Source organism: Bos indicus, chromosome 29, assembly GCF_029378745.1.
Source record: "Bos indicus isolate NIAB-ARS_2022 breed Sahiwal x Tharparkar chromosome 29, NIAB-ARS_B.indTharparkar_mat_pri_1.0, whole genome shotgun sequence".
NCBI classification, from domain to species: domain Eukaryota; kingdom Metazoa; phylum Chordata; class Mammalia; order Artiodactyla; family Bovidae; genus Bos; species Bos indicus.
The window spans coordinates 27,888,863-27,904,668 of NC_091788.1; the positions used below are offsets into that span (position 1 = coordinate 27,888,863).

The window sequence follows — 15,806 nt, forward strand, 5'->3', positions numbered from 1 at the left end:
AACAACATCACCAATCCAAAAATATATACACACCCTGAAGTTCATTGAAGCATTATTGGCCAAGATATGTATGCCTAAAGGCTCAGTGATATAATGGACGATTGGATAAAGGAGACGTGGTATATATTTATACAATGGAATACTTCTCATACATAAAAAAGAATGAAATCTTGCTATTTGAGAGAACATAAATGAATTTAGAGAATATTAAGTGAAATAAGTCAGATAGACAAATACTGTATGATTTCACTTATATTTGGAATCTACAAAAGAGTAAAAATAAACAACGTAGGCAAGCAGAAACTGTTACAGATACAGAGAATAAACAGATTGTTGTCAGAAGGAAGGAAGAGAGGGCAGGAGAGAAGTTGGTGAGAGACTTTAAGAGATATAATCTTCCAGTTGCAAAATAAACAAGTGATAGGCATGAACAGTGTGGGGAATATAGTTGATTATTATGTAGTACCTTTGAACGGTGAAAGTTGGTAACAAGCCATATTGATGTTAATTTCAAAGTGTATCAGTTCAGTTCAGTTCAGTCGCTCAGTCATGTCCAACTCTTTGCAACCCCATGAATTGCAGCACACCAGGCCTGCCTGTCCATCACCAACTCCCGGAGTTCACCCAGACTCACATCCACCGAGTCAGTGATGCCATCCAGCCATCTCATCCTCTGTCGTCCCCTTCTCCTCCTGCCCCCAATCCCTCCCAGCATCAGAGTCTTTTCCAATGAGTCAACTCTTCGCATGAGGTGGCCAATGTACTGGAGTTTCAGCTTTAGCATCATTCCTTCCAAAGAAATCCCAGGGTTGATCTCCTTCAGAATGGACTGGTTGGATCTCCTTGCAGTCCAAGGGACTCTCAAGAGTCTTCTCCAACACCACAGTTCAAAGTCATCAATTCTTTGGTGCTCAGCCTTCTTCACAGTCCAACTCTCACATCCATACATGACCACAGGAAAAACCATAGCCTTGACTAGACGGACATTTATTGGCAAAGTAATGTCTCTGCTTTTGAATATGCTATCTAGGTTGGTTGTAACTTTCCTTCCAAGGAGTAAGCGTCTTTTAATTTCATGGCTGCAGTCACCATCTGCAGTGATTTTGGAGCCCAAAAAAAATAAAGTCTAACACTGTTTCCACTGTTTCCCTATCTATTTCCCATAAAGTGATGGGACCAGATGCCATGATCTTCATTTTCTGAATGTTGAGCTTTAAGCCAACTTTTTCACTCTCTACTTTCACTTTCATCAAGAGGCTTTTGAGTTCCTCTTCACTTTCTGCCATAAGGGTGGTGTCCTCTGCATATCTGAGGTGATTGATATTTCTCCCAGCAATCTTGATTCCAGCTTGTGTTTCTTCCAGTCCAGCGTTTCTCATGATGTACTCTGCATATAAGTTTAACAAGCAGGGTGACAATACACAGCCTTGACGTACTCCTTTTCCTATTTGGAACCAGTCTGTTGTTCCATGTCCAGTTCTAACTGTTGCTTCCTGACCTGCATACAAATTTCTCAAGAGGCAGATCAGGTGGTCTGGTATTCCCATCTCTTTGAGAATTTTCCACAGTTTATTGTGATCCACACAGTCAAAGGTTTTGACATAGCAGAAATAGCAAATCAGCTTATTACCCATTCAGTTCAGTTCAGTCACTCAGTCGTGTCCAACTCTGCAACGCCATGAATGCAGCACACCAGGCCTCCCTGTCCATCACCAACTCCTGGAGTTCACTCAAACGCTTGTGCCATAAGGGTGGTGTCATCTGCATATCTGAGATAATTGATATTTCTCCCGGCAGTCTTGATTCCACCTTGTGTTTCATTCATCAGCCCAGCGTTTCTCATGATGTACTCTGCATATAGTTAAATAAGCAGGATGACAATATACAGCCTTAACATACTCCTTTCCCAACTTGGAACCAGTCTGTTTTTCCATGTCTGTTTCTGTTGTTTCATGACCTGCATACAGGTTTCTCAAGAGGCACGTCAGATGGTCTGGTATTCCCACCTTTTTAAGATTTTTCCACACTTTGTGGTGATCCACATAGTCAAAGGCTTTGGCATAGTCAATAAAGCAGAACTAGATGTTTTTCTGGAGCTCTCTTGCTTTTTTGATAATCCAGTGGATGTTGGAACTTTGATCTCTGGTTCCTCTGCCTTTTCTAAAACCAGCTTGAACATCTGGAAGTTCATGGTTCACATACAGTTAAAGTCTGGCTTGGAGAATTTTGAGCATTACTTTATGAGCGTGTGAGATGAGTGCATTTGTGCTGTAGTTTGAGCATTCTTTGGCATTGCCCTTCTTTGGGATTGGAATGAAAACTGACCTTTTCCAGTCCTGTGGCCACTGCTGAGTTTTCCAAATTTGCTGGCATATTGAGTGCAGCACTTTCACACCATCATCTTTTAGGATTTGAAATAGCTCAACTGGAATTCCATCACCTCCACTAGCTTTGTTCATAGTGATGCTTCCTAAGGCCCACTTGACTTCGCATTCCAGGATGTCTGGCTCTAGGTGAGTGATCATACCATTGTGATTATCTGGGTCATGAAAATCTTTTTTATATAGTTCTTCTGTGTATTCTTGCCACCTCTTCTTAATGTCTTGTGCTTCTCTTATATCCATACCATTTCTATCCTTTATTGAACCCATCTTTGCATGAAATGTTCCCTTAGTATCTCTAATTTTCTTGAGGAGATCTCTAGTCTTTCCCATTCTATTGTTTTCCTCTATTTCTTTGCACTAATCACTGAGGAAGGCTTTCTTATCTCTCCTTTCTACTCTTTGGAACTCTGCATTCAAATGGGTATATATTTCCTTTTCTCCTTTGCTTTTTGCTTCTCTTCTTTTCTCGGCTATTTGTAAGGCCTCCTTAGATAGCCATTTTGCTTTTTTGCATTTCTTTTTCGTGGGGATGGTCTTGCTCCCTGTCTCCTGTACAATGTCATGAACCTCCATCCATATTTCTTCAGGCACTCTATCAGATCTAATCCCTTGAATCTATTTCTCACTTCCGCTGTATAATCATAAGGGATTTGACTTACGTCATTCCTGAATGGTCTAGTAGTTTTAAAGCTGGTCACAAGTCTGGCATTTGAGAAGCCTCAAAATGAAAGTTAAATTTGTTTCATTTTTAGAAAAGGTAAATGTTCTTTCATATTAGTTTTTATTCTGTCAGAATATTATAGAAAAAATGACTGAGCAACTAAACTGTGCAACTGTTACAGTTTAGTGTTGGAAGAAGGAAAGAAAGATTCACAAACCGCCTAACTACATAGTCCCTAGTGATTTCTATAGTGAGAAGAAACTGATAACTTCAGTTACTGAATTTTTACAGAAAGTGACCCAACAGGAGAATCAGGAAGAAATTTCAGGTGTGTGTTAGAGTTATAAACTGTAAATGTATAAAATATAGAAGCGACATCTGTGCTGCTTAGTCGTGTCCAACTCTTGTGACCCTTTAGGCTGTAGCCTGCCAGGCTCCTCTGTCCATGGGATTTTCCAGGCAAGAATATTGGTGTGAGTTGCCATTCCCTTCTCCAGTGTCTCCTGAATTGCAGGCAGACTCTTTACCAACTGAGCTATGAGCAATTTCCCACAGACAGAATAAGTGAAATGAGTTATTTCAACATTTTAAAACATTGAGATAAAGAAATAAAGAAACTTGAAAGTGGGACCCTTCGAGAAAACACATTCATTTAAATGGACATAAAGAGGGAATGAAGCAATGCAGTAGCTTTCCCTTCAGTTGTGTAGATAATGAGGAGACAGGAATTTACTTCGATCCACCTGAGAATAGTCAATCCCTAGAGTAAAGTGAAAATGGTTAAAAGAGTGAGTCCCTAAAGAACTAAAGACAGATCATGAACCATGTGTATAGTTTCCTTCTTTTTTTGTTTTAATATATGATCTATTCCCTGGGGAATTGTTGGAGCAAACCTCTAGTCTGTTTTTAACCATGTGGCTTACATCATTACACTCATATTAAATCTTCTGTGTCTAATCAAGTTGCAAGTGAGGTAATAAAATGCTTTATTTTCCTCTGCCTCTTGAGGGGACTGAAAATAACCAGAAATTATGGTAGTTCATAAAGTTTTTGTGGGCATACATCAATGCTGTCTCATTTTAGAGTCAAAGGAATCAAGCCTCAAGAACCTGACATTACATTTCCAGGACCAACAAGGTGAGGACTAATGACAAGGGAGCCAGCCCCGAGGTTTTCTGCCCTAAGGAGGCTGGGTTTCTGAATTCATCTTCCATGCCGAATTCCATTTACAATACTTATTGCTTGTTCTGAGATGAAAATCCAGGGTCCATTGTTTCTCATTTTGTGTAGTTCTGGGAGTCAAGTGAAGCTAATGGATGAATCTGTCAGAGAGGGATCGGAGACTGTTCAGAGACAGGAGGGGGTCTCAGAGGACATATCAGTCAGGAAGTTTCCTCTAAGTAGGTGTAACTCTCACTCTTCTAACTTTATGGCTTTTAACTCTGTGACAAGTGGAGTAACAACTCTTATAGATTCTGGTCCCCTCATCTTGGATTAGAAAGCATATTTTTGGTTTAGACCATGTCACAGATAATCTGCATTAGAAGCCAGGTCCAGGTTGCTAGGATCACTGCCTCCAGTTATAGTGGTGAGGGAAGAGTTGAAGAAAATAAGGAAATGTTGAAATGAGAGGAGAACAATTGTATCCTAATCCATCCATCTTCCCCTTGGATTATCCAGCAGGTATGCTTGCATATGGCAGGACTGGCCTTCCCTCTGTAGACTGTTTGTGATGTACTTTGCTATATTTAGCTTATAACAGCTCTAATAAAGGTCAAGTCCACATCACTCTGTATTGTAATAATGGTAAAGTCAGATTCTATGGGACCAGGTTGGGATAGTGTCAGGCATTCCCAGTGTGTATACTCTTTTGTGCTGGGCTTCCCTGGTGGCTCAGTGGTACAGAACCCTCCTGCTGATGCAAGAGATGTGGTTCTATCCCTGGGTTGTGAAGAACCTCTGGTAAAGGAAATGGCAATTCACTCCAGTATTCTTGCCTGGGAAATTCCATGGACACGGGAACCTTGAGGGCTACAATCCAGGGGGGTCACAAAAGAGTTGGACGCAACTTGGTTGACTAAACAAGAACAAAACTGAACTCTTTTGTAGGATGAGACACTATGGAAGAGCTGGGTTGTTCTCTAATGGAACCCTTTTGTCCTGTATCCACAGATTCCCTCAGAGAAGAATGACTCCTGGAAATGACTCTTTTGTGACTGAATTCATTCTGTTAGGATTAACAGACCGACCTGATCTCCAACCCCCTTTGTTCTTACTGTTCCTAGTAATGTATATGATCACTATTTTGGGAAATTTGGGATTGATAATCCTAATCTCACTGAATTCAAATCTGCACACCCCCATGTACTTTTTCCTCTTTAACTTGTCCTTCATAGATCTCTGTTATTCTTCTGTGTTTACACCCAGAATGATGATTAACTTCACATCAAAGAAGAATATCATTTCTTACATGGGGTGCATGACCCAGCTCTACTTCTTCTGTTTTTTTGTCATTTCTGAATGCTATGTGCTGACATCAATGGCCTATGACCGCTATGTGGCCATCTGTAACCCACTTCTGTATAATGTGGCCATGTCCCCTAAAGTGTGTTCCAGCCTTGTGCTTGGCTCTTACTTGATGGCATTTTCTGGTGCCATGGCTCACACTGGATGCATGCTGAGACTCACCTTCTGTGATGCAAACACCATCAACCATTATTTCTGTGATGTCCACCCTTTGCTCCAGCTCTCCTGCACAAGTACCTATGTCAATGAGCTTGTAGTTTTCATTGTGGTGGGCATCAACATCATTGTGCCCAGTTTCACTATCTTTGTCTCTTATTGTCTCATCCTCACCAACATCCTTCAAATCAAGTCCACGGAGGGCAGGTCCAAAGCCTTCAGCACTTGTACTTCCCACATAATCGCTGTTTCTCTGTTCTTTGGATCAATGTCATTCATGTATCTCAAACCATCTTCTGCTGGTTCTATGGATGAGGAAAAAATCTCTTCTGTATTTTACACCAATGTGGTTGCTATGATGAACCCCTTAATCTATAGTTTGAGAAATAAAGATGTGAAAACTGCTCTGAGAAAAACCCTGAGTAGGAGATAATTTTGAATAGAGTATCTCTCTCTGTGAAGTTAGTCAAGGGCAGAAAGTTTCTGTGTTTAATCATAGTAACTTTGTTGACTATCTTATTTATTTTTCACCATGTGGAAAGATAGCTGGGTCATCTCAATTTATTTCCACTTTTTAGAACTGTTCTCTCGTTTCTTACCATTAGCACAATTTCCTTTCCTCATTTTCTCCCATTTATTAATAGTCTTCACAAAAATTTATTAAATCTGTTTTTTCTATCAGTTTGAACTTTTTCCCTGTTGAAATAGAAGACTTGTCTACTGATGATTAAATCAGGGAACATTAGTTTGACGTTGTGTCTTTACAATTATCTTATCTGACATTTGCCATTGGAAACATGAATCAGACAATGTTTTCTCCTCTTTTCCTTCCAGTCTTCCTTGAGCAAGAATATATTTCATTTAATCTCTGAGATATAAAGTTACATAATGGCTAAGTATAAAAAATTTTGTTTTTGTAGACAATGCACATTTTGCTTTTCTGACAAAGAATTTTCTTACTTTTACACAGCCATTCCTGCACATAACAGATTATTAACATATACTCCTGGATGGGAAAGTATAACTCAGAGTAGTAATTGTTTTATTTACAGATGTATATTTCTTAATGAAGACATCTAGACTAAATTCAGTTTTATGTTTCAAAGTCTACTAATCTCAGTATACTTTGCCTCTGCTTTATCTCATTATTTTTATTTAATTAAACATGGCACACAGGAAAATATTTTAATTTGAAATTTGACTATGCTTTGTCCCTGGGTCACATGAATTTTTCTCAGGATGGGTATTTTTTTTTTCAGTTTTTTTGTTTCTTTGTTTGCTTATGAAAATAATTTATTTTGTCCATGTTGTTGGGAAATAGGAAGCCTTATGGACCTGAATACTGGGGAAATGACTGGCTTAAGTAAGGACATTATTTTTTCCGAAAAATTAAGAAAAAAAAAAAGGAACACTTTCAAGTGTTTGTAATTCAAGGAACAGGGTTCGGTAGATTAAAGAGTTCAGAATCCTGTCATGAGGCCAAGGTCAACAAGCCACATTGCCAATAAATAAGAGGTCTTTGTGGGGCTTTCTCATGAGGCTTAGGAACTGCATTTAAATATGGGTTTTTTACCTATTCCATCTAATACATTAAATGTTTAGTCCATAAAGCTTTCATAAACTTATGATACACAGTGACCATACAATAGTAGTGTCTTTTGAGATGAAGGTAGAAAAGTTGTGACTACCTGTGAGGAAAAAGTTATAGGACATTTTTTTTTCCCCTGAAGATAAAATAACTATTAGTGATTAAAACTCAAATTAGGGATAAGGAATCTAGGAAATAAAATTTTGAAAATAAAAGACTCATTTTTATGATTCCCTTCTTTTTTTTCTGGAAGACCTAGAAATATGAAGGAGATCACAGGATTTCTAAGGATAGAATGAAAAGCTATTTGATAATTAAAAAATTAAACTCATCAACCTCCAACACTGTATGTGACCTGGGCAAAACTTTATCACTTCTGCTTTTGTTGGCTACTTCCTCATGGATTTTAAGGTATAAAATACTCAAAATGCTTTTAGAAAATGATAATTTGAAAGGAATATTTGATGACTAATTCAAGTTATGACTTTTCTCAAATAGGATGTTGGATTACTTTCCTTTTGAGAAAATATGGGGAAATGGTTACTCTAAAATACTTAAATGACTCTGTGCACAGTCTTTCAGTTGTGTCCTACTCTTTGTGACCCCATAGACTGTAGCCCTCTAGACTCCTCTGCCCATGGAATTTTCCAGGCAAGAATACTGGAGTGGGTTGCCATAGGTTTGTTGTATATGGCCCTTATTATGTTGAGGTACCCTCCAGGCCTTGTATCTGTAGTGTAGTAGTTATCATGTTTGCCTCACATGTCAAAGATCCCTGGTTTGAAACAGGGCAGAAACAGACTTTCAGAAGCCTAAGGGTCTCTGCTACTCCCTAATTTCTATGGCTCAGTGATAAAGAATATGCCTGCAAAGAAGGAGACCCAGGTTTGATCCCTGGGTTGGGAAGATCCCCTGGAGAAGGAAATGGCAACTGACTCCAGTATTCTTGCCTGGAGAATCCCATGGACTGAGGAGCCTGGCAGGCTACAGTTCATAGTGGCACAAAGAGTTGGACAAAATTGAAGAGACTTAGCACACATGCACATGTACCCTCTGTGACTTTCTGGAGAGTTTTTATCATAAATTGGTGCTGAATTTTGTCAAAAATTTATTGTGCATCTATTGAGATGATCATATTGCTTTTATTCTTTGGTTGGTGTGGTATATCACATTGATTGATTTGCAGAATTTGAAAAATCCTTGCATCCCTGGGATGAATTCCGATTGATCGTGGTGTGTGATCTTTTAAAAGTATTGTTGGATTCAGATTGGTAGAATTTTGTTGAGGAGTTTTGCATCTATTTTCATCAATGCTATTGGCCTATAATTTTCTTTTTTTGTGCTATCTTTGTCTGGCTTTGGTTTCAGGTCTTAGTGGCCTCATAGAATGAGTTTGAAAGTTTTCCTTCCTCTGCAATTTTTGGGAACAGTTTCAGGAGCATATGTATTAATTCTTCTGTAAATGTTTGGTAGAATTCCCTTTGAAACCATCAGGTCCTGGGCTTTTGTTTGTTTGGAGTATTTTAATCACAGTTTCAATTTTAGTGCTTGTGATTGGTCTTCTCATATCTTCTATTTCTTCCTGGCTCAGTCTTGGGAGACTGCTTTTCTAAGAATTTGTCCATTTCTTCCTGGTTGTCCATTCTATTGGCATACAGTTGCTCATCATAGTCTCTTATGATTCTTCGTATCTCTGTGCAGTCATTTGTAACTTTTTACTTTTCATTTTTAATTTTATTGATTTGAATCCCCTCCCTTTTTCATTTGAGTTTTGCTAAAGGTTTATCAATTTTGTTTATCTTTTCAAAGAACCATATTTTCATTTCATTGATCTTTGCAACTGCTTTCTTTGTCTACTGCATTTATTTCTGCTCTTATCTTTAGGATTTCTTTACTTCCACTAATGTTAGGTTGAGTATTACCTCACACCTGCCAGAATGGCTATCATCAAAAAAATACACAAAGAATAAATGCTGGGAAAGATGTGGAGAGAAGGGAATCCTTCTACACTGCTGGTGGGAATGTATGGCAGTTCTTTAAAAAAAAAAAATAGAACTACCATATGACACTGCAATCCTACCCCTGGGTATATATATTGGAGAAAAGCATCAACTGAACAGATAAACATGCACCCCAATGTTCATTGCATCACTATTTACAATAGCCCAGACATGGAAGCAATCTAAATATCCATTAATAGAGGGATGGATAAAGAAGTCATGGTGCATATATACAATGGAATACTACTCAACCATTAAAAACGAATGAAATAATGTCATTCGCAGAAACATGGATGGATCTAGAGATTGTCATACTGAATGAAGTACATCAGACACAGAAGGGGAAATATCATATGAAATCCCTTATATTTGAAATACAACAAGAAATAATGCAAATGAACTTACAGACCAGAAAGTGATTCACAGAGTTAGAGAATGAACTAATGGTTGCTGGGGGAAGGATGGGAGGAAGAGATAGGGAGTTTGGAATGGATTTGTGCACACTGCTATATTTGAAAATGGATAACCAACAAGGACCTCTGGTATACCACAGAAAACTCTACCTAATGCTATGTGACAGCTTGGATGGGAGAGGAGTTTGGGGAAGAATGGAAAAATGTATGTATATGGCTGAGTCTTTTCACTGTCAACTGAAACTATCACAATATTGTGAATGAGCTATACTTCAATAGAAATTAAAATTTTAAATAAAAAAAGAACTGTTTTCCTTACTTATTAACATTCCTCTGAGGAACTCAAAGTCTTCTCAGAGTGACATAAGAGGAGGTGAAATTAGATTGCAAAATAATTCCCAATTTGTTCTCCCATAGTATTATAAATTTTTCTGCAATTAAAATTTTAGGCATACATTTCAAGGATCTTAATCTGATTTTTAAAATTTTTCTTAAGAGCCCTCATTTGGGAAATTCACTAAAGCAATTTTTTTTAATTAATTCAAATCTTATCCAAGTCAAAATTTCCCGCCAACGGGAGCTGGTTGCTTAAAATATCTTGAAAACATTTAAAAATATTTCCAAAACATTTCCCAATGATAAAATCCTCATTCTCTGACAAAGACCTACTCAGAGACAAATAACATTCTTCCTTAATTCACAGGCCAGAATACTGCAGTGGGTAGACTTTCCCTTCTCCAAGGGATCTTCCCAACCCAGGGACTGAACCCAGGTCTCCCACACTGCAGGTGGATTCTTTACCATTCTGGCCTAGAGAATGCCATGGATTGTATAACCCATGGGGTTGCAAAGAGTCTGACACGACTGAATGACTTTCACTTTCACTTAATTCACAGGGAGAATTATCAGAGATTGATTTTTCACACTCTGATAGTTTTTTTTTTTTTTTTTTTTAATTTTATTTTATTTTTAAACTTTACATAATTGTATTAGTTCTGAAGACTATTGTTACTTTTAGGGCAGATGCTATTTGTAAGAAGGCTTTCTTTTCCCATTTAGGAAAAAAAAAAGATCTTTAGACCCAGTGCTTTTTTTCCTCATCTATCATTTATTATGTTGTTTGGAGAATTTATGATCTAACAAATCTCAGAGGCAAGATATTTTTCCTGTAAGTGTTGATCATTGATAGGATAGTTGATACCCTAAATAGAGTAAACTCGATTATTGCACTTCTCTTCAAATAATGCATGTACTGTTACACTGTGGGATTTGTTAAGACACATTTCTGCATCGTATTTTTCATTCTTTCATTTGTTCAGAAACTTCTGGCTATGGAATTTTTTGAGGAAATGCAAGGGCACTCAGATATGGCCACTTGGTTTTGAAGAGGACATGAAAACTGAGCCCTGATCACATGGATTGACAGGTCCTTTTTCTGCTTCATTATCTTTACTTAGGGCCTCAGAAGCACAGTCCACTTAGTCAGCTCTTAATACATCATAACTTCCACTGGGATCTTTACTGTGTATAATTATACTTTCTTTGCCATGGAGAGCCAGGACTGGTACAAGGATTTTCCTGAAGAGAGTCTAGTGTCTCTTATTTAATATTAATATCATAAGCATTTGTAAAGTTTCCTGGGGTATTTCTAACCTCTGTTTATATAATTAGTAATTTTTTCTATACATTGGATTCTTTTTCAAAACGCTATATCATGTATCATACCTTCTTACCTAATTTAGTTAGACTAGTAGATTTAAATATTACGCAATATATTTGAAAGCTTGTAAACAAGAGGTAGGGAGCTATGAAAAAAATTCAAAAAACCCAAAAATTTTAGATGGCATACTCTTAATATTTATTCATTAGAAATTCAGTGCCTATTTGTCTTTTCCATCTCTCTCTCTCAGGAGTTGTTATGAAAATAAATAAATCACTTAATTTTGGTAGCACAAGTCACTGTTTTGTGTGTGAGGAACTACTTTTTGAGCAAATTGAAGACATTCTTTTGAGAGTTTGATGCTTTTCTCTTAAAAAGACAAGCCTCTTATATTGCAAAATGATTATCTTCCCCTTCCTTCCACTAAATGTAAGCAATGTGTGTATAAATATAGACATATAAATATTTATTTTTCACATACAAACACATATATATTTCTAAAATAGGTTGAACTTACCAAAGCAATTGCATTGTCTCAGAAAAGTAAACATTCTCTAATTTTCCTTAATATGGTTTTAAGAAGGTTACATTTTTTACAATAGTTAATTTGTGCAAAGGCTTCATAAATCAAATTGGTCTTTTCATGGCTTCTCATCAAAGATAACTCTGACTCAATTTCTTATTTAGTTTTAACCAATATGTAATCATAATTTTGAGAAGTATATTTTTATTACATTGCTTGAATTTTCAAGTGGGTAATGGAGAACCATCAGAGGTACTTGAACTAGAGAGAGATACAGCAATGATTTCAGACTTTGGTGTTTATGGCTAAATAAGAGTGAGTATGTTCAAAAATGCTAAAATAATCATTGCTGCTAAGTCACTTCAGTCATGTCCAACTCTGTGCAACCCCATAGATGGCAGCCCACTAGGCTCCCCCCTCCCTGGGATTCTCCAGGCAAGAACACTGGAAAGGGGTTGCCATTTCCTTCTCCAATGCATGAAAGTGAAAAGTGAAAGTGAAGTCTCTCAGTCGTGCCCAACTCATAGCGACCCCATGGACTGCAGCCTACCAGGCTCCTCCATCCATGGGATTTTCCAGGCAAGAGTACTGGAGTGGGGTGCCATTGCCTTCTCCGAAAATAATCATTAGAAGCCACTAAAGTTCAGTATTACAGTAGTTCAGTTTAAACATCCAAAGTCAGAAATTGTGTGGTGGCTAAGGAACACGGGTGGAGGTCATTGTGGTTGCAGATGTTGTGATTTGGTATAAGAGAAATGCTGAATATGTTCTGATGGCTCTTAGAGAAAAAAAATAACATGATTTTCAGAAATATTTATTGATTTTCTTCTAGGTGCTCTGCATTGTCTTAGATCTGGGAGCCATATAGTAAACAAAGTAGAAGAAATATTCTTCTTTATAGAATTTAGTTTTTAGAGGAGCACAGATAATCAGGTGGCAAAAAGTTCTGATGAGTGCTATGGTGGAGAACCTAGTGAAATTTATAAGCATGGATAATTACAGCTGTCATTTATTGACTATTTACCAAATTCCAGGTACTTTCTTAACCACTTCACTTAAGCTTTTTCCATTAAATCAATACAGTATTTCAAACAGAAGCTGTTTCTACCATCACTATTTTACAGGATGGAACAGAAAGAGAAGTCACTTGCCCAAAGAATTACAGTTTCTAAGTAGGAAATTAAGGTTCACAACACTATTTCTAACTCCATAGTCCCTATTCTTTTCTGTGATGAGAAGAAATTGATAACCTCAGTTACTGAAATGTAACAGAAAATGACCCAGTGGGAGAATCAGGTAAAAATTTCAAGTAAGTTTTTAAAAGCATGAACTATAGAGGAATGTTGTTGTTGAGTTGCTAAGTCTTGTCTGACTCTGTGACACCATGGACTGTAAACCACCAGGCTCCTCTGTTCATGAGATTTCCAGGTAAGAATACTGGAAGAGGTTGCCATTTCCTTCTCCAGGAGATATTCCTGACCCAGGGATCAAACCTGTGTCTTTTGCATTGGCAGGCAGTTTCTTTCCCACTGAGCCACTGGGGAAACCCCATAGAAGGAGTATACAACATTGAAAATTATTTCAGAGATATTCTAGAGAGAGAAGAACTGAAATGAGTTGCTGCAACGCTTGAAAATTTTCAGATAAAGAAATAAGGAAACCTGGAAATAGGAGCCTTACACAGAATATGTCCACTGGGGAAATGGAAATAAGAAGGAAAGGAATGAAATTAGTTTTTCCTTAGAGGTGAAGGTAATGAGGAGATGAGAAGTTACTTCAGATCTACACTGAGGGATGTACAATACCTAAAATGAAAAGGAGTAAAGCAGTGAGCCCACAAGAAACAAAAGACAGGTCATGATCCAAGATATATAATTGCCTTATTCCCAAGTATACATAAAACCTACACACTGAGGAAAAGACTGAACAAGCTTCTAGCCTATTTTTAACCAAAGGCATCCCATCATTAACCACATAAATCTTCTGTGTCTAATCAGGTAGCAAGTGTAATAATAAAAACAGTTTTATTTCTCTGCTGCTCGAAAGGACTGAAAATAATTATCAGATATTATATTAGTTAAGAAAAATTTCCAAGGAATATGTCCATTTAAGTTAGGCTGTCTCCCTTAGAATCAAAGGAATTAAGCCTCAAGAATCTGAAAATGCATTTCCAGTATCAACTGGGTAGAGACCACTGATACGAGAGCCAGCCCTGAAGTTTTCTGAACTAAGGGGAGTAAGTTTCTGAATTCAAATTACAACATATAATCCTTGCTTTGAGACAAAAATCCAGGGACCTAAATACGTTCATTCTTTCCCATTTTGTGTAGTTCTGAGACTCAAGTGAAGCTTGTGGGAAAATCTCTTCAGGGGATTGGTCAGAGAATATTCAGAGTCATTCAGGGGCTCAAAGAGTATATCAATCAGGAAGTCTCCTCTAAGTAGGTGGAACTCTCAGTCTTCTACCTTTGTAGCTTTTACTGTCTGGCAGGGGAAATAACTTAACCGCATGAGGATTCTGGTGCCTTCATTTTGTATTAGAAACAGTGTTCTTGGTTCCTACCAGTCAAGACTAATCTGCATTAGAAGCTAGTGCTGGGAACACTGCCTCTGATTTTCCTGGTGAGGGAAGAGTTCAGGTGAATGAGGAAACGTTGAGAGGAAAGTGATACAATCCAGTCCTGATCAACAGTTCTTCTCCCTTGGTTTTTCCAGCGTCATCATTGCCTATTGTCTTCCCACTATAGGCTAAGTTTGTGATGTCTTTGCTATATTAGCTTATAAAAGCTCTGATAAAATGAAAGACCATTTCACTCTGTATCATGATAATGGTAAAGGTAAATTCCACGGGTCTAGGTAGGGTCTAAGCTCATGCATTGCCAGTGTATACACTCTGTTGTAGGATGAAATATTATGGCAAGAACTGAGGTGTTTTCTAATGTTACTCTTTTCTCCTGAGTCCACAGATTCCTTTAGAGAAGAATGGCTCCTATAAATGACTCTTTTGTGACTGAATTCATTCTGTTGAGATTAACAGACCAACCATATCTCCAACTCCCCTTGTTTTTCCTGTTTGTAGTAATGCAATGATCACTGTGATGGGGAATTTGGGATTGATAATTCTAATTGGGCTAAATTCACACCTACACACCCCCGAGTACTTTTTCCTCTTTAACTTGTCCTTCATAAGTCTCTGTTATTCTTCTGTGTTTATACCCAAAATGCTGATTAACTTCACATCAAAGAAGAATATTATTTCTTTCATGGGGTGCATGACTCAGCTTTATTTTTTCTGTGTTGTTGTTGTTTTCCTGTGATCTATGCACTGACATCAGTGGCCTATGACCGCTATGTGGCCATCTGCAACCCACTTTTGTATAATGCTGTTATGTCTCCTAAAGTGTGTTCTAGTCTTATACTTGGTTCCTACTTGGGGGCATTTTCTGGTGCCATGGCTCACACTGGATGCATGCTGAGACTGAACTTCTGTGATGCAAACACCATCAACCATCATTTTTGTGACACCCACTCTCTGTACCGGCTCTCCTGCACAAGTCCCTACATCAAAGAGCTGGAACTTTTCACTGTGGTAGGTATTAACATCATCATACTCAATCTCACCATTTTGTCTCTTATGGCTCATCCTCACCAACATCCTCCTCACATGCTCCACAGAGGGCAGGTCCAAAGCCTTCAGTACCTGCAGTTCCCAAATCATTGCTGTTTCTCTGTTCTTTGGATCATGCATATTTATGTATCTCAAACCATCTTCTGCTGGGTCTATGAATGAGAGAAAGATCTCTTCTCTCTTTTACACCAGTGTGGTTGCCATGATGAATCCATTAATCTAAACTTGAGAAATAAAGATGTGAAAACTGCTCTGAAAAAACTCTGA

At 37.8% G+C, this 15,806-nt stretch overlaps 1 protein-coding gene and 1 pseudogene across 1 annotated transcript; both read left to right on the forward strand.

Moving 5' to 3' along the window:
- Positions 1-5,230: 5,230 nt before the first annotated feature.
- On the forward strand, positions 5,231-6,160 carry LOC109554213 (olfactory receptor 8B3-like). The gene has a single exon (XM_019954532.2). It carries the CDS (start codon positions 5,234-5,236, stop codon positions 6,158-6,160), a length of 927 nt encoding a protein of 308 aa, XP_019810091.2. The 5' UTR covers positions 5,231-5,233.
- A 7,026-nt stretch (positions 6,161-13,186) lies between these two features.
- On the forward strand, positions 13,187-15,806 carry LOC109554046 (olfactory receptor 8B8-like; annotated as a pseudogene).